General features: G+C 47.4%; 2 protein-coding genes across 6 annotated transcripts in view; both read right to left on the bottom strand.

Annotated features, from left to right (window-relative positions):
• The window catches only part of RGS3 (regulator of G protein signaling 3), a 113741-nt gene extending 104685 nt beyond the window's left edge, over positions 1-9056 (bottom strand). Inside the window, exon 1 of one of the 4 annotated variants that reach the window (XM_006096292.3) lies at positions 8857-9056. In XM_006096292.3, the coding sequence (XP_006096354.1) occupies positions 8857-8959 (103 nt within the window). In that variant the 5' untranslated portion in view covers positions 8960-9056. Of the gene's footprint in view, positions 1-7806; positions 8464-8856 lie in introns of those variants that run through there. The other 3 variants (XM_023760099.1, XM_014462228.2, XM_023760098.1) reach the window with 3 other exon arrangements.
• An 8983-nt stretch (positions 9057-18039) lies between these two features.
• On the bottom strand, positions 18040-24644 carry PDCL (phosducin like). Of its 2 annotated transcripts, none has more exons than XM_006096290.3 (4): positions 24451-24644; positions 22710-22877; positions 20819-21000; positions 18040-19479 (listed from the first exon to the last, which is right to left on the bottom strand). In XM_006096290.3, the coding sequence occupies exons 2-4, from the start codon at positions 22870-22872 to the stop codon at positions 18928-18930; spliced, it is 897 nt and encodes a 298-aa protein (XP_006096352.1). In that variant the 5' UTR covers positions 22873-22877; positions 24451-24644; the 3' UTR covers positions 18040-18927. The 2 variants fall into 2 exon arrangements, with proteins under 2 accessions (XP_006096352.1, XP_014317713.1); XM_014462227.2 differs by having other exon boundaries at positions 24465-24643.
• Positions 24645-24682: the final 38 nt, after the last annotated feature.

Here is a 24682-nt window from a genome sequence, read left to right as displayed (position 1 = left end):
GTCTTCACCCCCCCCCCCCCGCCCCGTACAGCCCCTTCACCACCTCAGGAGTCTCTCCTGCAATGCCTCCAGCAGTGCTTCTCCGGCCTAGCCTCCGCCCCGCTCTGGGGACAGGGAGCTCATTACTGTACAAGGTGGCCCAAAACCAACATCGGGTCGTCCTCACAGACACCCAGAGGCCCTCCAGCATGGACAGAGGAGAGACAGGACCACACTCTTCTTCCTCCATGACTTGTTGGAAAATCTTCTCTTAGTGCTTTAATAAACCCTCCTGGGAACCTCAAGAAGCTGCTGAGCTCAATCTACCCATTGTTGGAGGCAAAGAGGGCAGGTAGGACTTCCCAGCCTGCAGCAACCCTACACATCGACCCGATAGCCCTGGCATCTGCTCCATCCATGACAAGCCTGCCTAGTAGGCATCTGCTTCTGCTTGATCACTTCCAGCGACGAGGAGCTCACTTCCTGAAGCGGGAGCCCTTTCGATTTTGAGATAGCTCTGATTGTTCAATGCCCCATCTTTATTGGGCCAAAAGTGGCTTCTCGGTAACTTTCCTTGACTGGACCTCATTCTGCAGCATGGGATCGCTCCTCTAGGCCAAAGTCTAAAGTCCTTCCACCGTTCCTCATGGAACGCGAGACATCCCTCATCATTCCACTGCTCATCCCTGAACATGCGCATGGATGGAGTGTTTGTGTGAACTAATATAAATTCAAAGTAAACATCATTACATAAAAGGGTACGGAAAGGACGGAAGCTCCGTGCCTCATAACTCTGCAGTCATCCACCAGCCCCGGCCCGCAGGCCGTAGTTTGCCCACGGCTGCTCTAGACCAAAGTCTAAAGTCCTTCCACCGTTCCTCATGAAACGTGAGACATCCCTCATCATTCTGCTGCTCATCCCTGAACATGCCCCCAGGGAACTGGGATGGTGACTGGGCCTGTGCTTCAAGGCTGTTTGGAGGAAGGCCAGGCAGGGTCTGGAGAAAGGACGGAAGCTCCGTGCCTCATAACTCTGCAGTCATCCACCAGCCCCTGTGACCTGGCCACCACTTGCTCCTCACTCTTCAGGGTGTTCAAGCTACAAGCCCAGCAATCCCAGCTCCAGCTACTCGGGTTCCTATCTCCACCCATCAGCAATCCCTGCTGCTCTCCTGCCTGGGACACTGATCGCAGGAGCCCGAGAGGCCTGTCCTAGTGCCAGCGCCGACTGATCTCCTCTTTCAGAGCCACAGTGTCCAGGGCAGTGAGGCGGAGCTAATTAATTATAGGGGTTATCGCACTCGCTGAGCTGCGTGGGGATCGGATAACACTGGAGGGTGAGGCGGTCCTCGGATGAAAGGCGCCAGGAGAACCCATGGTATTATTAGCTCAAGGGCTGAGCAATTACCACTTTGGGACTCCCGAACGCTGAGAAACCTCCTACAAAAACTGTGCGAGCTCCAGTGTGGGGTGGGACAGGGAGGTTGGAAACAGACAAACAAGGCCAAGCAGTCACTGATTGGATCTCATCACCCCAAAGACATCTATGTTTAGCACAAAACATTTTTTCTGAAACTATCACCAGTGCAAAGCCAGCTCTGGCCCGAACATGTTTGGCTTTCCAAAGGCACGAGAACCACTGTGCTGATCATTCCTATCACCTCCCCCCGGCCCTTCCCAGAAATCAGCATCGAGACATCTCCCAACACAAGTGGTCACTAATCCCATACAACAGACACGTGCAGGCACCTGCAGAAGCCCTGAGGGAGGAAGGGCAGATCTGCACAGCCCAGCGCCTGCCCTCTGGGAGCTCACAACCCGGGGGGCTAGGACAGAGGCCTAGGCAAGGCCAAGGGTGGGACCGAAGAGGAGGAAGTCCTGGGGTGAATGTGACTCAGCAGTCAGGTGAGTCTGCATCTCTCCATGCAGCTCCCCTCAGGGCCTGACAAGCAGGTCTCTTCAGGAAGCCTCTGCACCCTGTTACAGCAGAAAAACCCAACCCAACAGATGAGGCTCCAGGCCCAGTACAGGGCACACCCTACTTAGCCCATCGCAGCTGCACAGAGAAGGGCAAGATGAAGAATGACACGTTTCCCTCCACCATGCCTGTCCCCTCTGTCCTCCCCGCATCAGCCAATTCCATCAAATGTCTGAGGCTCCTGCCCTGGCTGGGTGGCTCAGTTGGTTGGAGCATCGTCCCATACACCAAAAGGTTGCAGGTTCGATTCCCGGACAGAGCACATACCTAGGTTGTGTGTTCAATCTCCAGTCAGGGCACGTATAGGAGGCAACCAATCTATGTTTCTCACATGTATGTTTCTCTCTCTCTCTCTCTCTCTCTTCCTTCCTCTCTCTCTAAAATCAATGAAAATATATGCTCGGTGAGGAAAAAAAATCTCTGAGGCTCCTGAAATCGTCTTGCCCAAACTTCCCATTTGGTAGTGAAAACAGGCATGCCCAGCAAAGGAAGGTGACCTGCCGTGGGCCCAGAGTGACCAGGTAGGCCGAGCCAGAATTGCAGACTAGAACTCTGGGCCAACTCCAGCACTGTTTCCTGTGGACTGCGCCTGCCTTCTAGAACACTCACAGCCCTCCAATGGGCACCACTGCATCTGCCAATGCAACTCTGGGGTTCAGGAGCAGAGAGAGCCGTCAGGCATGAGACAATGTGCCATAGCTTTGCTCAAGAAGCCAAGAGGAAGCCAAAGAAAGGTCAGGCTCCAAGAAATGTATCCAAGTCTAGAAAAATAAATCACTAGGAGAAGGGGCCTTCAGCTGCTCCAGGTACCAGCTAATTGAGCCCCTCACAAGTTCCCACTTTCTCCCCAGGCTCGGGACTAAAGGAACAGGAGTTGGAGATTAGGGCCTGCCCAGAGGTGGGGTCCTTCTGGATTGGAACCATAAAGGCTTGCTCCTTAGGAACAGAATTAGCCAAGATGAGAAACAGTTCCTCAAGGGATTGCAGCTCAACTTCAAACAATCTCAATCCCTAACATTCAACTAAGATTATTCCAGATTGCCAGTGACCTCAAGCACCTGACAGAAGTAAAGAAAGATCTCTTTGAAGGAAGATGTCAGCTCAGGTCTACATTAAGAAGAAAAATAAAAACTCCGTGCCTACCCCCTGTAATAGACACAGCACACCGAAACGCAGAGAAACAGAAAGGCTGAAAGAAACAGGATGGAAAAAGATCTGTCAAGCAACTGTGAACCAAAAGAAGGCTGGGTGGCTATGTTAATGTCAGCAAAAGTAAAATTTATCTCCACTAGAAATAAAAAAGATTTCACAACAATAAAAGACTTCATAATAATAAAAGGCTTCGTTATAATAAAAGCCTCAATTCACCAGAAAGATAATAACTCTAAATTTGTGTGCTCTTAATATTTCTTCAAAATATATAAAAGAAAAACTGACAGAACTATAATGAGAAATAGACAAATTTACAATTATAGTAGGAATTTTAACATGTCTCTCTCAGTAACTGATAGAACAAATGGGGGGAGGGGGAATCAGCAAGGATATAAAATATTTGAACAACATAATTAGCAAACTTGACCTAAAGCTGACATCTACAAAGAACCCTACACCCACCCACTGCAGATCTTTTCAAGTACATACGGAACATTCCTAAAAACTGACCATGTGCTGAGCCATAGAAAGACTGAAAGGTTGCAGGGCATGTTTTTTTTTAGTAAAATACTGTATAAGATATAAAAATAAAAAGATTACTAGAAAATCCCCAATCTTTGGAAATTAAGAACTATACTTCTAAATAACCCATGGGTTCAAGAAGAAATGACTATGAAAATTGGAAAATATTTTGGACAGAATAAAAAGAAAAGAAAGCTACATATCCTCAAACATGAGGCTTCTGGAAAAGGAACTTGTATCTAGAATATGTAAAGAACTCTCAAAACTCAACAATTAGAAGGTAAATAGCCCAATTTAAAAATAGGGCATAGGATCTAATTAAACTTTTCTCCAAAGAAGATATACAAATAGCCAATAAGTACATGAAAGCTGTTCAATATCACTGATCATCAGGGAAATGCAAATCAAAACCACATGGAGATACCACTTTACACCCACAGGATTGCTAGAATCAAAGTCAGTTAATAGCAGGTGTTGGTGAGGTTGTGGAGAAATCAAAGACCTCAGACACTGCTGGTGAGAATGGAAAATGGTGCATCCACTTTGGAAACGAGTTTGGCAGTTCCTCAAGCAGTTAAACCTAGAGCTACCATTTGACCCAGCAATTCTGCTCCTAGGTATGTACCCAAAAGAATTGAGAACATTTGTCCACACAAAATCATGTACAGTTATAAAAGAGCATTATTCATAACAGCCAAAAGACAGAAATAATCCAAATGTCCACCAACTAATGAATGAATAAACAAAATGTGGTCTACCTCTACAGTGGAATATTATTCAGACATAAAAAATGAATGAGTGCCCTCGGGGGTCCCAGATCTGTCTCTTGCTTCAACAGTGTTTGGACAGAACAGATCCAGGGTCACCCCTTCCAGCCTCCAGCTACTCTCCTGCGCCTCATCCAGTCACCACCTTCAGAACCACCTCTGGTTCTCAAGCCAACACACCTGTTTTTGTTTTTGTTTTTCGTACCTTAACTCCTTATTGCCGAACAACCATGAGCTCCCAAATTCGTCAGAATTATTCCACCGAGGTGGAGGCTACGATCAACCGCCTGGCCAGCCTGCATCTGCGGGCCTCCTACACCTCCTCTCTCTGGGCTTCTATTTTGACCCAGAAGATGTGGCCCCCAAGGGCATGGGCCACTTCTTCCTCGAGTTGGTGGAGAAGAAGGGCGAGGACGCTGAGCATCTCTTAAAGTTGCAAAACAAGCATGGTGGCCGCATTCTCTTCCAGGATGTGCTGAAGCCTCCCCAGATGAGTGGGCAAAACTCAGGACGCCATGGAGGCCACCCTGGCCTTGGAGAGGAGCCTGAACCAGGCTCTTTTGGAGCTGCAGGCCCTGGTTCTACCCACGCAGACCCTCATCTCTGTGACTTCCCAGAGAACCACTTCCGGGTGAGCAGGTGAAACTCATCAAGAAGATGGGCAACCACCTGACTACCTTCCGTGGGCTGGCCGGCCCCCAGGCTGGGCTGGGTGAGTATGTCTTCAAAAGGCTCACCCTCCAGCACGACTAGGAGCCTTTGGAGCCCAGAGGCCTTTGAGGGGCCCCTCTGCCTCCCCTGGTGTCTGGCTTTTACCTGAGCCTCTTCCCGAAACTACTAGCCATTCTTTTAACCACCCTGAAGCCCTCTCTCATGCATTGGACCAAATGAAACAATAAAGCTTTTTGCAGCAAAAAAGAAGAAGAAAGGAGGAGGAGGAGGAGGGGGAGGGGGAGGGGAGGGGGAGAAGAGGGGGAGGGGGAGAAGAAGAACAAGAAGAATGAAGTGCTGTCACATGCTATAACATGAGTGAATCTTAAAAATATTGTACTGAGCCCTGACTGGTTTGGTTCAGTGGATAGAGCGTCGGCCTGTGGACTGAAGGGTCCCAGGTTCGATTCCGGTCAGGGGCATGTAACTTGGTTGTGGGCACATCCCCAGTCGGGGGTGTGCAGGAGGCAGCTGATCGATGTTTCTCTCTCATCGATGTTTCTAATTCTCTATCCCTCTCCCTTCCTCTCTGCAAAAAAATCAATAAAATATATTTTTTTAAAAAAATATTATGCTGAGTGAAAGAAGACATTCACAAAAAACTATATACGATTCCATTTATATGAAATGTCTGGAATTGGCTCATTTGTCGAGACAGAAAGTAGATTAGTGATTGTTTAGGATTGGCCAAGAGGGGGGAACTGGAAATTAGGGGTAATAAGCTAAAGGGTACAATGTTTGTTTCTGGAGTGATAAAAATGTTCTAAACTTGACTGTGGTAATGGTTACACAACTCTGCGAATATACCAGAAACGATTTAATTGTACATTTTAAATGAATTAATTGTATGTAAGTTATATCTCAGTAAAGTTATTGAGATTTTAAAGAGCATGTTAGCAAATATACTAATAACATTAAAAGATATAATCCTGAAGGAAAAACTTATGTACACCTAAAATGGTTTCTTCAAATTACATTATTTCTCATAAATAAAAATCCCTCTGGAGTAGGTGGGTTCTAGCCCCAGTTTATTATACTCTCAAAGCCAGGTCACCTCCTGAGAAGGCCGTGAAGGGCCAATTAACGTTACTTGAACATGACCTTATTGGGGGACAAGGGTTTATACGCATGAGGGTGCACAAACAGTATATAAACCACTTATACCACAGCCCTATCCGGTTTGGTTCAGTGAATAGAACGTCGGCCTGTGGACTGAAGGGTCCCGGGTACAATTCTGGTCAAGGGCACATGCCCAGGTTTCGGGCTCGATCCCCAGTAGGGGGTGTGCAGGAGACAGCCAATCAATGATGAAAGAGAATCATTGATGTTTCTATCTCTCCCTCTCCCTTCCTCTCTGAAATCAATAAAAATAATAAACAAACAAACAAACCTCTTATGCCACAAAGGACTCTCCCTGAAAAGAATTCTGGTCAAAACAATTTGTCTCTATGGTTCCAGAGAAGCTGGAGATGTAGTTCCCTTTAAATATTTTTGCTCAAGAAACTACCAGCAAGGCAGTACCTTCATCTGGTTCATTCAGGACAAAGCCAGGCTACCTGGGCTACTGGCCAGGCTGGATACAGGCCGGTGAACAGAGAAAAAAATTAGCCAAGTTTTCCTGTTAAGGGAGCCCATGTTGGCGACTCAAACTGACTCTGAATCCATAGCTTCCAAACCTGCCTGATCGCCAAAGTACTTCTGTGGCTTTTTTAAGTTTTAGCTTCTCAGGCTCCACCCCAGACCTAGTACACCGGGAATTCTGGGAGAAGATCCTAGGAGGCCGCGTTATTTGAACAGGCTCCCCGGTTGCTTCTGATAATTGGCCAGATTAGTACCGCTGATCTGAATCTTCATTCACGAGGAGTCAAGCAAAGATCATGAAGAAAGTCAGCAGCCTGGAAAAGGGGTGGCTTTTGTCATGGAAACAGAGTTATTACTTCAGGAAACAGGAGAGAACTTTTCCAGTGTCACTCTGAGATTTGAGAGGTGACTGCACACATAGGAGCAGGAGGCTCCCCGCCCCACTAGGTTCCTGCCTGCCCCCTGCACACTCAGATCAGTCACTAGTTAGTAGGAACCTTCCCTAGTACCATCTGACCCAGCCCTGAGGCCATGGCTGGGCAGGGCACCCCTCCCTGCTGGGCTAGACCCTCCCCCCAAACTGCCTAGATTTGCTGGGAGATTAATTCCATAGAAGCCTGTGGACGGATGCAAGCAGATTTTAGTTACAGCATACCAGTAAGAAAAAGAAATGGGTTGCAAAACTGTATTTACAATATGATCTCAATTTTGTTCAAATTAGACACAACTTCCCCCATACACACAGAGAAAGAAGTCTGGAAGGATATAACCCAACACGTTAACAATGGTCTTTTCTGGGAGGTCAGGTTACAGGCGATTCTTTCCACTAAGTTCTCAATAATGAATACAACTTGCCATGCTAATACAGAAGAAAACACCATGCAACATAGTTTTACTTTTTCATCACGTCACAGGGCCTCACAGCCTCAGACACTTTCCTGACCCACCAACTCAGATCATCCTGGATGCTAATTAGCCACATCCCAGTGAGGTTAACAGGATTTGCCTCCGAGAGTTGGAAGGACTAAATGAGATCATGCAGGTCAAGAACTTGGTACAAGGCAGGACACATGGTAAGTGCTCAACAAATGGTGGCTAGTTAGTGACTCTCGTTACCCTCCGCCAGCTGGACCGGTGAATGCCAGACCACAGGCCATTTCTAGGGGCCAGGACACTGCGTTTCCATCACTTCCTCTGCTCCGGGAGGAAAAAGCAGGTTGAGAAGAGCCAAGTGTGCGGCCGGGTAGCCTGAGCGCAGAAGGACTGGAACCCAGGAGGGCCTGACTCCTTGGGTGCTCTGTCTTTGAATTCTAAGCCAAGTCCAGTCATGGTGCCGTAACTGCCCCAACCTTCATCAAGAAAAGGGTAGAAGGTCTCAGAAGGTCTGTGCTCGGTACCAACTCTGTCACTGGCCCACTGGGCGCCCTTCCTCGCTCTGGATCTCAATCTTCATGGAGAAAATGCAGCCCCCTCTCCACGGGGAGTTGCAGAACCGGCGAGGAAAGCAATGGAGAGCTGGGAAGAGCTGCATCCCAGGACAGGGCTGCGATCTTTCCCATAGCTACTTGGCAGGCCGGGTTTGTCCAGACCGCGGCGCAGCTGCTGCCCAGCGGTTGTTGGGGAGGCTTGGGAACAGCAGCCATCTGCTCATTTCTTTCCACCTCCAGCCCCTAGGGCAGCCCTGTGCCCCTGCCCAGAGCCTGGTCATGCCTCAGCTGCGGGTCAGACATCCATAGAGCAGTCACACTGTAGCTTCCGAGGTGAGCCCCCAGGAGCCACGGCGCTGGGCTGACCCCGCAGAAGACCCTGGGGATGTAGTAACAAGGCCTTGATTAAACCCTGAACTGCTTACTAATGGGAAACTCGGTGGCGAAAACCTGGGTCTCTGAGAGATTAACTGGGGCGTGATTATTCCAGCCAAGTGAGGCAGAACCAAGTGCACTTGGCACCGTGGCCAGGCAGCAGGTGGTGCCCAGCGGCTGCCCGGCCTGAGGCTGAGCCTGAGCCCCTCCGAGGCAACCCCAGGAGGAAGGGGCCCGAGAAGGTGCCCCCAATGGAAGGACCGCCTGCTCCCAGCCTCGCCGATCACCAGGAGCAGCGTCCTTTCGGGGCGCTGAGCGCAAGGTGCAGCCGCCCTGGCAGCCGGCCGGCCGGGCGGGCACTTACCAAAGGTGCAGAGGTAGAAAGACAAGCCGGGCTGCGCGCGCCGGCTCCCCAGGGAGACGCGGTGCAGGGAGTGCTCCATGGCCGCCGGCCCCACGCCTGGCATGAGGGACAGCCGGTAACCCGAGGCGTCTGTGTTGCTCCGCCGTAACCGAGGCAGCAGGTTCACCCGCCCCCCGCGCCGCCGGTGTCTGTGAGGCGGGAGCCGGAGGCGCGGCTGGGGCTGGACCCAAACGCGCGTTTGAACTGGCGGGCGCGCCGGGCCCTGATTGGCCCGCGCGGGTTTGAATGGGGAGGTTTCCACCTGACCGAGCAGACGCGGCCCGCAGGCTGCGAGGCGCTGGCGCCCCAACGGCAAGGGCAGCCACGGCGGCCTGGACGGCAGTCCCCCCGGAAGCCCGCAGGACAGGCGGCCACGCCAGGGCTCCCGGCTCCGGGACCGATCCTGGGCTGCCCACTCGGCCACGCTGGGCCTGCTCGTCCAGTTCCCCCGGGCCAGCGCTGAGCCAGGTTTGTAACATGCTTTTGAAGCTCAGACCTGTAATCACCAGACCTGAGCACCCTCCTGGCCCCGGAGGCTTTGGAAAAGTGTTCTCCACACTTGGATGGGCCCAGCCACCGGCTTGTAGCGCCATCCCAAGCCCTGCCCTCTCCGGCTCCCCCCTGAGCCTCCTCTTGAAGGAGAACAGGCTGGCGCGGGTCCAGACCAGGGCAGCTTGCTGCAGCCAGCCTCGTGGTCCCCCTCAGCAGCCTGGTTCCCCGGGGACAGGAGGACGGGCTCCCAGAATCTGAGGGGACAGAAACGCTCAGTACGCAGAGGGGGTAGACGCGTTCCATCTCCAGGGCCTGCTGCAAGGAGGCAGAGCTGGAAGAAAGGTCAGCTTTGTCTGCAAACATTCATGGGACGCCTCCTGGGAGCAGTTTCACACCAAGACATCTGCTCTGCAAATCTCGACTATCGCTGCTGCGGGAGGGAAAGCCGCTCGTCTTGTAAGTCTAAAAATGGGAAGTGTCAGAAGTTGCCAAATGGATATTTGTGGCTCGGTGATGCACTCGAGACAGGGCTGGGGGATGTCAGAGAGAAAGTAGGGAGAAAGGTTATATATATTGAGTGCCAGGTCCCAGGGGCTAAACTGGGCAATTTATACACATCATCTCATTTAATCTTCATAGGAACCCCAAGAAGCATTAGCCCCAATTTACCAGGGATGAATCTGAACCTCAAGCAGGGAGAGTGGATGACTTGGCAGAGCTGAAATGTAAACCCAGGCCTGTCTGCCCCAAAGACCACCCTCCTTCTCTTGTTCCTGGGCATCCATACCTGCCCCATGGCCAACAGCAAGTGGAGGTAGCAGACCCGCCTTCCTGATGCAGGTGAGGGAACTAGATGCCCCCGTGCCAGCTGGCCACCGGCAGGAAGCAGACACGGGAGACAGAGCCCCGAAATCAGCAAACTAGTGGCCAAGTGCCACTGAGTCCCATGAAGGCCAGTGGGTTGCTTGAATCCTGGCACTGTGTGAGGCCGTGCTCTAACCTTTCCCCAAGCCTCACCACTGAGCACGGTCCTTAGCAAGGGCCAGCCAGTTCCCTGGCCCCAACCCAGTGGCAGGTAGACTCACCTGCGCCCTGGACTTGATTGTGCCTGAGCTCACTCCTGGCTGGGAAGTGTGAGTCCAAGCTTCCTTCTGTGCAGGGGGGTGTCCTGGCTCTGCCACTCCATCCAGCCAGGGGAGATGCACATCCTCAGGCTCAAGCCACAGGATGCAGACAGAACCCTGAGGCTGGAGGTGCCGTAGATGTGAGGGGCAAGAGGCGAGCATGGCTAGCCTGGCCGGAGGATGCTCCCTGAGAGGGGTGTTCTCTCCCGGTGGGAATTAGGAGGTCCGCAGGAAAGGAGAGAGTGCTGTGCCCAAGGTGACAGCAGCTCCTTCCCAGCTCTGCCCGGGACCACTGGAGAGCCCACACCAGGGAAGCCGTGATCTCTGGCAGATGCGCCCTCAGGATCATGGGACCCAGCAGGAGAGATACCATCTGTCAATGGCCTGGAGGACCACATGGGCACTTCACCCCCACTCAGGACAGCGGTCCCACTGCCTTGCAAGTCCCTCCTGACTCCTTCAGCCCCATTCAGCAACTAACCTATTTAGTTCAAAGACCCCAATGCCACTCTGATCCTGATCCGACCTGTGTGATAACACCACCTTCACCAACTTTACCGCCATCAGTAAAGCCCTTTACTTAGTAGAGCACGGACAGTTTCCTTCTCTGAAAGGGACAGGCCACTCTTTTCTCCGGACAAAAGTGAGTGGGAGCCTGGGTAGTGCCTTTTTCCCAGAAAGGCAGGGGAACGTGAGGACCAAGCCTGGCTTTCTAACATACCCTGAAGACTCTAGCACCCCGTGACTGCCGGCCCTAGTATCTCTTTTACACCTAACTAACTGTATCTAGAACAGCGGTTCTCAACCTTGGCTGCACATTAGAATCACCTGGGAATCTTTTTAGAATCCTGATCTCTGGGCCTCATCCTCTGGAAATTCTGTTTCTTTGTTATGGGGTGGGGCCACAACATTAGTAACAAAGAACAGAATTTCCGGAGGATGAGGCCCAGAAATCAGGATTTTAAAAAGATTCCCAGGTGATTCTAATGTACAGCCAAGGTTGAGAACCACTGATCTAGAAGAATAAGGACTGCTTCTTGAGTTTGGAGGAAAGGGACAAATGGGATTTTGGGGGGGTGCATTTTCACCTTAGCTATTAAAGAATGTTAAAGCGCCTTTAAGATATCATCTGGCCCAATAGCCAAACAAATTTTGAAAAATAATAATAAAGGGGTCTAGGACTATCAGATGTTAGATAGTATTATAATAATGTAGTCCCAGAAAGGAGACAAACAAATCAATGGAACAGAACAGAAAGTTCAAGCAGGAAAATGGTTTATTTAGAAAATAAGATTTTCAAAAATTCTTAAAATAAATCTCTATTTCAAAAAGTTAGAAGAGGAACAAATTAATTCAGATGAAAATCTTAAAAGAAAATAATAAAGTTAAATTTTTTTTTTGAAAATAGACTTTTTGTTGTTGTTAATCCTCTCCTGAGGATATTTTCTCTTTTTCCTTTTTTTTTAAATCTTTATTGTTGAAAGTATTACATATGTCCCCTTTTTTCCCCTCAAGGATATTTTTTCCATTGATTTTTAGAGAGAGTGGAAGAGAGGGAGGGAGGGCTGAGAGAGAGAGAGAGAGAAACAAGGATACGAGAGAGACACATCGAGTGGTTGCCTCTTGCATGTGCCCAACCAGGCTGGGGATCCAATCTGAAACCCTTGACCAGGAATTCAACCACTTACCCACATCGGCCATGGCTGAAAATAGACTTTGACAATAAAACCGAAGCCTGGTTCTTTTAGAAACAAATAAACAAACAAACAAACAAATAAAAGAGAACTCTGGGCCCTCTTGGCTGTACATTAGAATCACCTGGGAATCTTTTTAAAATCCTGATTTCTGGGCCTCATCCTCCGGAAATTCTGTTTCTTTGTTACTAATGTTGTGGCCCCACCCCATTACAATGTTATGTAAGCCAAATAAAAAATATCTCTGCCCCATGAAAAGTTTGAAATCTCTCCTAGACCAAATCTGACATGAATATGAACACAAAAATGTTAAATAAAATATTAGCACATCAAAACCAGCAGTATATTCATAATCAAGAGGTATTTATTCTAGGAATGTAAAGATGGTTCAAATTCAATGACCATATTAGTACATGGGTACAAGCTATGCCTACAGGCCAAATCTGACCCACCACCTACCTTTGTGCAGCAAATGAGCTAAGAATGGATTTCACATTTTTAAATGGTTCAAAAAATAAAAAATGTTAAAAGCTTTTCTATGGCCATAAAAATTTACGATTTTTAAAATTTAAACAAAGAATTAAAAATATTTATAAAATATATGGCAAATATGTCCATATGTACAAAGAAATCTTACAAATCAGTATGAAAAAATATAAAAGTACCAACATGAATAATCATTGCACAAGAGAGGAAAATAATTGGCTAATGCATAAATTACTTGTAACCGAAGAAAGAACAAAGGAAAAAAATCATCTGGACCCACTAATTTACATTTAGGAAATTCCTGCATTTGTATTTACAGATGAGGCAACTCAGGCTCAGAGTTGTTAAATGAATCAGGTTGGTAAAGTAGTCAATGAACAGTGGAAAAATAAGAATCCAGCCAACGAACAGCTATAGAATATTATTTCACACCAATCCTCTTTCTCAGAGTATCTAGGATGGGGTTTTCTTTTCAGACTTCTAGAATTCATCACTAGGATGCTGTTCTCAGAATATCCACAAGAGGGCGTTATCACGACTAAACCCTTACTAGGGGCTTTTCCCAGAGTGTCCACAACGGGGCGCTATTGAAAAGGAGATTTAAAAATGACTGGCCTAAGTGGGTGCTACACAGACTCGCTCCCAGGACCAAACAGGAATTACAACTAAAATACAAAAAAAAAAAAAAGAAAAAGAAACAAAAAACACCCTGCACAATCAACTGAAGACTAGCTGGAGAGAACCCTGGTAACCAAGGACGGAAAGTGGAGACCGCATAGCGCCTGGCTGGAAGAGCGGAGGTGCGAAGGGCTGGCTGGGCTCCCACATACAGCCCAGCACATAGTAAGTCTCAATATATGTTAGTCACTCACTAGTTCAGGCAGGTGAGACAGAGACAAAAGGTCATCGAGGATGAATAATGGGACTTTTAACCTGGGGACTGGTACATGCCCACGGCCTTTCTCTTCTTCTCCTGGACCAGCTGTTCTCTCAAACTTAACTGACCATACTATAAGAGTGTATATATGTAGTACTTATCAAACAATATTTGTCTTTGTTATTCATTCTTTAAAGTGAGTGAATATAATACTTTCTGGTTCTGTTTCCTAAAAGCAAATTCTCTCTCTCTCAAGCCCTAGCTGGTTTGGCTCAGTGGATAGAGCATCAGCCTGTGGACCAAAGGGTCCTGGGTTCGATTCTGGTCAAGGGCACCTACTTTGGTTGGAGGGTCCTCCCTGGCCTGGGCCCTGGTCAGGACTTGTGCAGGAGGCAACCAATCGATGTGGTTTCTCTCTGTCTTTCCCTCTCTTTTCTCCTCTCTCAAAAATATCAATGGAAATATATCCTTGGATGAGGATTAACAACAAAATAATAAATAAATAAAATGACTTCTATATGTTACAAGACATAATCATCTTCAGGCCCCAAATCCAGTGTTTGGCTCTAGTTACTTAATAAAACTACTCGTTCCCTCTCCTCTGCTTCCACCATGTGGTCATATCTGGTTATAACCAGCGTTTTCACATGCTCTGGCAGGGTTAGGTCGGTTCTCAACCTGTGGGTCGCGACCCCTTTGACGGTCCACCTAAGACCATCCTGCATATCAGATATTTACATTGCAAGTCATAACAGTAGAACATTACAGTTATGACGTAGCAAGGAAAATAATTTTATGGTGGGTCACAACATGAGGAACTGTATTTAAAGGGCCAGAAGGTTGAGAACCACTGGTTTAGGATTTAGCTTGAACTTGTGATCTGGTTCTCAGTGAGCATAGGTAGGTAGCACTCCTCCATTCCCGGAAAGGCAATATAATAGATAGCCTTCTGCCCTATGGCGATGAATTCTGACCTACGAGGGAACTTTCCCCACTTAAGCAGCAAACATTCACTTATGTCAACTTAGATCAGAGACCAGAAATGACACAGTCCCTGTCCCCAAGGACTTTATAGTCTTATATGTAAACAAACAATTAAAATTCAACTTTGGCAACCCCACATGCTGAAGATGGGATTACCCTACAGGAAAGGGAGCCAAGGTTGTTCCAACCACCAGGGCGTTCACCTCTCATACTTAGGGAAAACTTTACATTTTTCATTAAATTAAATACAAAATGATAGCACGAGGCCAGCAGTAGATAACGAATTGGGATGTTTCCATGTGTTAAGCAAAGCGCTAAGTGGTAACTCACGGACCTGTCTGCCAACCTCTGTCATTCCCACTGTCCAGGTAGGTAAACCAAGGAACAGACAGCAAGAGACCCAGGCTTTGAGTCCTCAACACTTTTCTTAACGAATGTCACCATAACCTGTGGGAGCACACACAATGACATGACTGCTTCTTTCTGAAGCCGCCAGAAAGACTCAGGGCCCAGAGAAGACATGAGATTTGTTCTTTTTTTTTTAATCCTCATCCGAGGATATTTTTCCATTGATTTTTAGAGAGAGTGGAAGAGAGAGGGAGAGACAGAGAAAAATACTGATGTGAGAGAAACACATTAACTGGTTGCCTCCTGCACGCGCCCCACCAGGTACATGCCCTTGACCAGAATAGACCTGGAATAGAACCCGGGACCCTTGGGTCTGCTGGTCAATGCTCTATCCACTGAGCCAAAACAGCTAGGGCAGATGTGAGATTTGCACTGAGTTTTGAAGTCTAGGTGGGGTTTTCCAAGCAGTCCAAAGGGATCCAGGATCTTGGATTAGGCTCTTTTTTCATAAGTGGACACAGGCTCTGTGGAGAATGGATGGTGATAAAGGTGACGTTTATGGGATGTTTACTATGTGCCACACCATGCTGAGAACTTTGGCTCATTGAATGAATCCTTGCAGCAACCCTGAGATAATCACTACGATTGTCCTCACTTAAGGAAACTGAGGCATGGAGGGGGTGAGTTTCTTGCCCACGGAGCTGGTACAGCCTATTCCAGAGTGAACACAGGGTATGCCACACAGGCAGGAAAACAGGCCACATCTCAGTGAGGCTGTCATTCCAGAGGAAAGTGAGAGCTGGACAACTACTGAGACGGTGTGCAAGAGGCCAATAGCAGTGTCTTTCCTTCCCACAACGCCATGGCTAACCAGGAGAATCATATTGAACAGGAAGAGAAAGATCTGAGTGCTCTCCTTTCCCAGCCCTTCTGTGACAGATGCCATCACTCACCTTCATCGATAGGTCCATGATTCTCAAACTTGATCCCGCCTCGTGATCACCTGGAGGGCTTCTAAGAAGGGTGCTGGGCCACTTCCAGAATGTCTGATGCAGTAGGTCCAGGGAGAGGCCTGAGAATTTGCATTTCTTTTTGTTGTTGTTGGGGTTTTTTGTGTGTTTTTGTTGTTGTTGTTAATCCTCACCTGATGATATTTTTCCATTGGACTTTTAGAGAGTGGAAGAGAAAGGGAAAGACTGAAACACACTGATTGGTTGCCTCCTGCACGGACCCCCCGGTGAGAGAGAAGCCTATCAACCAAGGTATGTACCCTTGACCGGAATCAAACCCAGGACCCTTTGGTCTGCAGGCCGACGCCCTATCCAGTGAGCCAAACCGGCGAGGGCAAGAATTTGCATTTCTAACAAGTTCCCCAGTGAAGTTGCTGCTCTGGGACCACACCTTGGGAAACACAGACACAGAACCACCCAAGAAACAGATATTGTTCCCATTGCAAAGGTGAGGAACCTGAGTTTCAGGAAGGCTAGGTACCTCGCTGGAAGCTATTCTGCTAGTGAGTGACAGCAGGATTTGAACCCTGATCCGACTCCAAAACCTGTGCTATTTGCACTACACCTGAGTTGGTGATTTAATGCTAGGATTTCCCCACACCGTGTTTGTTCACTTTTTTTATAATTTCCGTTCTTGAAGGCAAAGTCAAGGTTCTGTGAAAGCAAAATATATTTTCATTTCCAATTAGACCAAAAGGTGTCTTGTGAAAGCTATTTTTTAATTGATTTTTTTTAGAGAGAGGGAGAAACATCAATGTGAGAAACATTGATCAATTGCCTCCCACACATGCCCCAAACAGGGATCAAACACGGTTGTGCCCTGACTGGGAATCGAACCCACAACCTTTTGGTGTATGGGACAATGCTCCAACCACCTGAGCTACCTGGCCAGGTGAAAGCTATTTTTAAACATTCCTGTTCATTATCCATAATTCCTCTTCTAGAAATCTATACTAAATGATCCAAAATACTAAGTGTTTTAGCAAAAAACTGGGCCTCTAAACTAAATATCCAATAATAATGGACTAGTGAATAAATTATGGTATATCCAAATAATGGATTATGAAGCCATTAAAATTATTTAGAATTTTTATGTCAATTTATGATATAGTATTAAATAAAACAAAACACAGAATTAAATTCAATAAGTTCTCAATATTATTAAAGACAATGAGAAATACTAAAAGGAAATAAACTACAACATTGACAAGTTGTCTGATTCTAATAATTTTCAGTACTTTCCACACTTTTACAATGAGCTTTTCTTTTATTGATTTCAGAGAGGAAGGGAGAGATAAAAACATCAATGATGAGAGAGAATCATTGATCGGCTGGCTCCTGCACATCCCCTACTGGGGATCAAGCCTGCAACCCGGACACGACACATGCCCTGAGTGGAATGGCACCGTGACCTCCTCATTCATAGGTCAATGCTCAACCACTGGCCAGACACAATGAGCTTTTATAATCAGAAAAACCAAGCATTTTTTTTAATATTTTATTGATTTTTTTACAGAGAGGAAGGGAGAGGGATAGTTAGAAACATCGATGAGAGAAACATCGATCAGCTGCCTCCTGCACACCTCCTACTGGGGATATGCCCGAAACCAAGGTACATGCCCTTGACAGGAATCAAACCTGGGACCTTTCAGTCCACAGGCCGACACTCTATCCACTGAGCCAAACCAGTTAGGGCCCAAGCACTTTCTTTTTGTTGATTAACTACAACAGATATTTTCAGGACCCATCTTATAGTTAGTCAATTCCTAAATGGCCAGGCAAAGCCAAACTGAGAATTTTAAAGCTAATATTTAATTCCAGATTACATTTTTTAAAAGCAAAAAGTAAGAGGAAAAAACACATGACAATCATTATTATAAATACACAAAAAGACTAGAAAGATACCTGTAAAATGATATCAGGGATTATTTTTGGTTGGTGGAATTATAAGGTTTTAAAAATATTTTTAACTTAATTCATTTTTATAACATTTTCTACAATAAACATCCGCTAGTGAGTGACAGCAGGATTTGCAATAAAAATTCTGTGCTGTTTTTCTTTTTAAGCGACAACCAACAAGCAAACTACAGCACATCCATACGATGGAATATCAACAGCCATTTACAAAATGTTGTAGAAGAGTATTTAGTAACATGAAAAACGGTTTGCTATACTGGCTGACCATACTATAAACAGTATGTTCAGAATGATCCCATTGTCTTAACAAACAAAATGCCTACAAAGAAAACACCCTGGGAGGAAAGTTTCTTTTTTTTTTAATCTACATTAAACAAAAAATTTATTAAATAGAAGAGAAAGAGATGAGTATGTTATTGAATGATCGTCCTTTAAAAGGCTTTCCAGCTCCACCCAGCTCTCATTTGTAAGTCAAATTGGCCTTCCACGGCGGTCAGCATGGATCCTTCCTCCTACTCTAGACTTTGTGCTTGGGCGGCACCTGGGCCCAGCAGCAAAGGTCACCCTCTTTCTTGATGGGGCAACTGCACATCGTCTAGAACCTTAAAATAAGCCCCCAATAGAGGACAGGATCTCAGGGGGAATTTTAACTGCCTTCTTGGACTGTGGGTCTGATTACAATTAAAATATAATTTACAATCATTTGATGAAGGAAATGTACTATTTACGTTGCAAGTGACACACTAGAGTTAGACTCCCAGCCCTGGCCAGGCCTCTGAGATCATCTGAGAGTTTCCAGGACACAGTCTTTAGGATGCATTGGAAACAGTGAGTGGAGGCAACAAGGATATCGTGCTGGAGAATCTGGAGTAAACAGTTCAAAAGCCTGGTTCCCTGTTACACAATTTTCAGTCGCGTTATTCCTGGCCACACGATGATTCGGCATTCTGATTTAATCTAAGAAATTCTTGACTTGACATATAACAAAAGGGACTACAAAGAATAGCTGCAAAGCCAGAAGACAGAGGAAGGAAGAAAAATCAGCACAGAGATGTGTCTTCCCGCCCAAACAATGAGAGACCTACGCCACCAGAGTCAGTTCAGTCTATTTCCAGATCGCTGTCCTCGCTGTGGTAGGTGGCGGAGTTACGCACAGACGTCCGCACCACAACTTCCTTTGCAGGGAGCAATCCACATTCCTGTAGGAAAGCTTCAAGGTCCACAGCGAAGAAATCTTCGCCCAGCTGGTCAGTGACGCGAACAAAATTGCCAACCAAATCGCCCCCCTTGTAGATGAGCAGCGCAGGAAGGGCGTTCCTGGTGAAGCGGCGGCTGGCCCCGATCACCGAGCTCTTCACCCGGCAGAATTTGACGGCGGGGTACTCCGAGGCCAGGCAGACCATGCAGCCGTGCATGGCGTCGGTCCCCGGAATGCCATCCTCGTAGATGTGGACGATGATGAGGGTGCTTTTCCGTTCTTGGTCAATCATGTCGACAAACCTTTCTCCACTGGGGATCTCAAACACCTGCCTGAACTGGGGCCCCTTATGGAGCCGCCTCCGCATCTCTTCCATCCTCTGCTGCCGGTACTGCTGCAGAAACTCCTCGTCGTCTTGGTCCCCGGTCATCATGGCCATCTCCTTCAGAGTTATCTGCAGGAGGACCAGCAAGTGAGCATCAGAAACACAAACTGAGCACCTGTAATGACGTTCACAGGTACCACATGCTTAGGACACGCGAGGCACTATGCTCAGCGCTCTGTGTGTGACACTTCACTGATTCTTATGCTAACCCCATTGGAAAGGGACCTTTATTTACCCCACTTTATTTTTTTTATGTTGAGTTTTTTAAAACGTATCTTTATTGTTGAAAGTATTACAGATGTCCCCCCCCACCACCACCGCTTTTCTTTCCCATCGACTCCCTACACCCCACACCTCTCCCCCAGGCCTTCACCACACTACTGTCTGTGTTCATGGGCTATACATCTATGCATATAAGTTCCCCCGTTAATCTCTCCCTACCTTCCCCCCACCTATTTTCCCCACTTTAGAAATGAGGTTCCACATCTGCACAATTCACATAGGTAACAGGTGTAAGGTCAGGAATCAAACTAGATTATTTTAAAACCAGGCTTTTAACTACTGTATTAATATTGCTTCTCAAATCCAAATAGGCAGCATCAGATAATATCACTTCACCTGCTTTTCCTTTGTTGTCAGTCTTGACAATGGATTATTTTATTCATGGTTTTGTTTTTGTTGAATAGACAACAGGACATTAAGGAACTTTAAAAAGAACAGCCATAATCCTGGCCCTGCACACACACATGCACATCCCCCACACACAGTACACAGTCACATGCTGAAATGGCTTTTGTTTTTATAATAGCAGTTGTGGGGGTCAAAATTAAGCTATGACCTGCTTTTGCCAGTTAGCTTATCTATATATATAAAAGCCTAAGCGACCGGCTGACCGTTCGACCAGTAGCTATGACGCACACTAAACACCAGGGGGCAGGTGCTCAACGCTTTTGCTAATTGCATGACCCTGAGCAAGTCCCCTCCCATCTCTAAGCACTGGTTTCATCATCCAATAAATGGGGATAATACCACCAACCTCAGAGGATTATTTCTGAAGGCCCAAGGTCAGAGTTCAATCAAGGACAGAAAACTCACATTTACTGAGCACTTTCAATGGACCACGCACTGTGAAGGGGATTATACCCACACGGCCCTGTGAGGTAGGGCTACTGACCTCATTTAATCAATGAAAAGCTAGACTCAGAATGGAAGAGACGTCCCCACAGCCACTAGTGGCTGAGCTGAGATTCAAGCCCATGTGTGTCTGAGTTATGACATGACACTATACGCTCCCCAGCATGGCAGCTCCTTGGAGGCCACATCAAACACCCCCATACCTCCTGAATCACTAAGCCCAGTTGCAGCCGCCAGGGCAGCTCCGGAGAAGAGCCAGGGTTCTAGGAATTACCTTCCCACTGATCTTCTCCTGGAGGTCCTTCTGTTTCTGTTGCTCCTTCTCTTCGTCCAGATGGGACCTGCAGGTCATTGACAGCTTCTTGATCAGCTTTTCCACCTCCCGACACTGCTCCTCCCTTTGCTCTGTCTCCAACTGTTTGAAGCGGCGCCAGTCATTGATCACACCTTTTGGACCTGAGTTAGGGGTGAACGTGGAGGTAACCAAGAATGGGCAAGGAGTTATGGACCAGTTCACTTCGGTCTAAAGCTCCCTCCATCAACTCCACAGCGACGCTCACAGAGGGCAGCGTAGTCTACACACAATGATGTCCATGCAGCATAGTTTGCCATACTTAAAGGGCCAAGCTAAGGGTCCAACATTAGGAGATGTGTTATTTAATTCATGTTAAATAAATTATGATTCATCTACCCAAAGAAAAGTATAGGAACTCTTAGAAAGAGGTAGCTCTGTTCCCTGCCATGAAAGATGTTCAAATATATTAGATATTAGGTAAAAAAAAAAAGGGGGGGGGCCCAAATGCAGAACAATATAGAAAAAGAACTGTATGTGTATGTATAAATATTTATGGGTACCTATATGTGTGCGTGCATATTGTATGTTCATAGGGAAAGGACTAGAAGGATGTTAATAGTGGTTGTCTCTAGGTAGTAGGATCTAAGGGAACCTTTCTACACTTCTGTATGATCTGAATTTTTACATTATGGCAGTTTGTTCTGCTACTCAAGCTACCCCCACACCTCCCTGCCCCATATATATAACCCTGCCCCTTGCCATGTGACTTGTGCCTCTGTGGAATGAGGACATGCCTCCCCAACCAGCTGATGTGGGCTTGGCCTTGTGACTTTCTCTTGGCCAATGAATTCTGAGCAAAATATGTATGAGCCATTACATGTCCCCAACAGCCCTCTCTTGCTCCCTGCGCTTGGTCATGAAAAGGGCATGTCTTTCAGCTAGTTCCTAGGAGAGGACATGTGAAGGAGAAGCAGAGCTGCTGCTGATAAAAGACAAATCACTGGATGAATTTGTAAGTGTAAGAAATAATAAAATCATAAATATATTAAGAAAAGCATGGGGCAGTTTTTTATAATCCTAGAGTGAAGAAAGGCCTTTTAAGTAAGAAACAAAATTAAGAAACTATAAAATAATGCTTTTAAGTACATAAAAAACAAATATTTCTTGCCAGGAAAAAAAAAAAACACAAAGTCAAAAGACAAACGAAAAGTATTTATACCTCATAGTATAGATTAATTTCATATATATATGTGTGTGTGTGTGTATATATATATATATCTCCCTAAGAAGAAAAAGACCAAGCACTCAATTTTAAAATGAGCAAAGAATATGAAAATATCCCTAACGTTATGAAAAGAGGCTCAATATCACTCTTAAAAAATAGAGAAAATAAAACTACAATGAGTTACCATTTGTCATCCATCCGGATGGCAAAGATCAAAAAGTGTGGGAACACAGCAGGAGGGCAAGTGTATGGAGAAACACTGTCCTCCTGGCTAAACTATAACACAGTGCCACCTCAACTTGACAGCAATTTGGAACTACTAAAATGAAAAAAAAAAATGTCAATACGCCATTTCTAGGAATTTATACTACCAATGTACTCATACCTATGACTTTCGTGTCATCAAACAAAGACTAATTTGAGAAGCTGGACTCAAACGCAGGCCAGTCTGTGTTCACTGCCGTGGTGCTATGCATACATATCTGTACTGTGCAGAAACATGGCTAGAAGTATGCACGGTGAAATGACAACATTAAATCTCTGGAAGTGGACTGGAGATAGAAGGAATTCATCAGGAGACGGCCACGGATGCATATTTAACCGACATTTTTAAACCTGTTCCCAGAGCTCAGGGATTTCCCGTACCTGTGTTAACTGAGATGCCTTCGCCTGCCAACTTAGCACCTACGGGCATCGAACTGCCGGCCAGGGCCCCCCTGCCTCTGTCCTTGTGGTCGTCCTCATCCTCACTGCTGCTGTAATAGTACTGCAGCTTCTCCCCCAGCAACTTATCATCCAGGGTGGTCATGGTGCCTGGGAGAGAGGAACAAACATATCAGGCTCTTTGCTGGCTTGAACCGGGCAGACTTGAATCGGAAGAGTAGGAGCTCACTTGTGCTGACATCCCACTGTTTAGAGGAGCCTAAAAGTGATTTTTTTCCTTCATCAGCAGGATCTCAGCAAATCCATATCACGACTCTGTGTGATGGGTTAATCACCTGTTTGTATAGAAGGTTAAAACGGAGGCTCACATAAGGGAAGTTTCTTTGCCAAACTTCACAGCAAATGGTGGAGCTGGGTTCAGGGGCCCAGGGAGGCCTGACTACAAAAAACTGACGGTGTCAGCCACCATCTTCTGAGTAAGGGACACCAGTACTTAGTGCAGTGGCTTGAAGTCTATTCATTGACTGGAGGTTTTATCTACACATACATTAGGGTTTCCTATCAGTTAAGACTGCTGGGTAATTGAAATACTGGGTAAGCATCCTCAGGAAAATCTCAAAAAGGATCAACAGGATGATGCCGAGTCGCTAAGTCAATCACTTGCCTGTCTGCTGCCCTCAGCCCAGTCAGCACACTGAAGGCTTAGATCCGTGGTCGGCAAACTGCGGCTCGTGAGCCACATGCGGCTCTTTGGCCCCTTGAGTGTGGCTCTTCCTAAGCCTTAGGAGTTCCCTAATTAAGTTAATAACAATGTACCTACCTATATAGTTTAAGTTTAAAAAATTTGACTCTCAAAAGAAATTTCAATCTTTGTACTGTTGATATTTGGTTCTGTTGATTAATGAGTTTGCCGACCACTGGCTTAGAGGGATGAGGTCTGAAGCCCTACCACCTCTGGTTAAAAGAAGGGCCCATGACAAGATGTTACTACTTTCCAAAAGTTTAAAGGACAACAGTTGGAGCCAATATTCTGCATCAGAAGAAGCCTGGGACATTCTGAGAGAAAGGCACAGCTCAGCCCCGCGCAATCCTGCGGGTGAAAACCGCAGCACTCCTTCCATGACGCTTAGCAATGCTGTTTCCTTCATTCCAGACTTATCCCCGAGCCTGTTACGCTCCCTTACAAAGGGACTCGCCCACCGGGCAGGGAGCTCTAGGAAGCAGGGCCCTCTCACGCCCAGCAGCCAGCGTCTGCACAATTTGCTCAGCCCAAATGGAGACAGATGGATGGGTGGGGAACCTGGGGACCCCAGCAGGAAGAGGGGTGCACAGGAGGCAGGGTTAATTGAGAGGAAGGGGCCGGTGCTAAGAGGAGGGACAGAACCAAACGTAAGAGGCGTGGAGGGGGCCAAGGTGGTGCACCGGAGCAGCGAGCACCTGCGCGGTGGAGGGGTTCCCGGAGGGGCTCCGGGAGGAGGCGGGGCCAGCAGACGGGGTGGGGCAGAGGGCGGGGCCTGCACAAGGGTTTGCGGGGAAGGCGGGGCCGGCGGGGCCGGTGGAGGGGCTCGCGGAGGGGCCCGCTGAGCCTTTGTGGGAGCCCGATGGAGGTGGGGCCAGCGGGGGAGGCGGGGCAGGGAGTCGCGGAGACCACGGGGGTCGAAGGGACCGCGGACAAAGCTGGCCCGCCCGCCACCCGCATTCCACCCGCATCTTCCCCGCCGACCTCAGCGCAGTTACCGGCTTAGCTCGGTCCGGACCCCTCGGGCTGGCGGCTCCGGACGCTTCGAAAGAAAGGGGGCGCTCAGCTGGAGGGGAGAGAAGTGGGTCAGCGCCTGGAGCCCCGAGAGAAAAGCCGCGGTGTCCGGCAGCGGGGACCCATGGGCCGGCCTTCCTGTGTCAGGGCAGATGCACGCAGCCCAATGAGAGCGAGCCTCTCTCGGGCCGAGGGCGGGGCT

Source organism: Myotis lucifugus, unplaced genomic scaffold (genome assembly GCF_000147115.1).
Source record: "Myotis lucifugus unplaced genomic scaffold, Myoluc2.0 scaffold_173, whole genome shotgun sequence".
In the NCBI taxonomy this organism is placed as follows: Eukaryota; Metazoa; Chordata; class Mammalia; order Chiroptera; family Vespertilionidae; genus Myotis; species Myotis lucifugus.
This window is presented reverse-complemented; position numbering and strand designations above follow the sequence as displayed.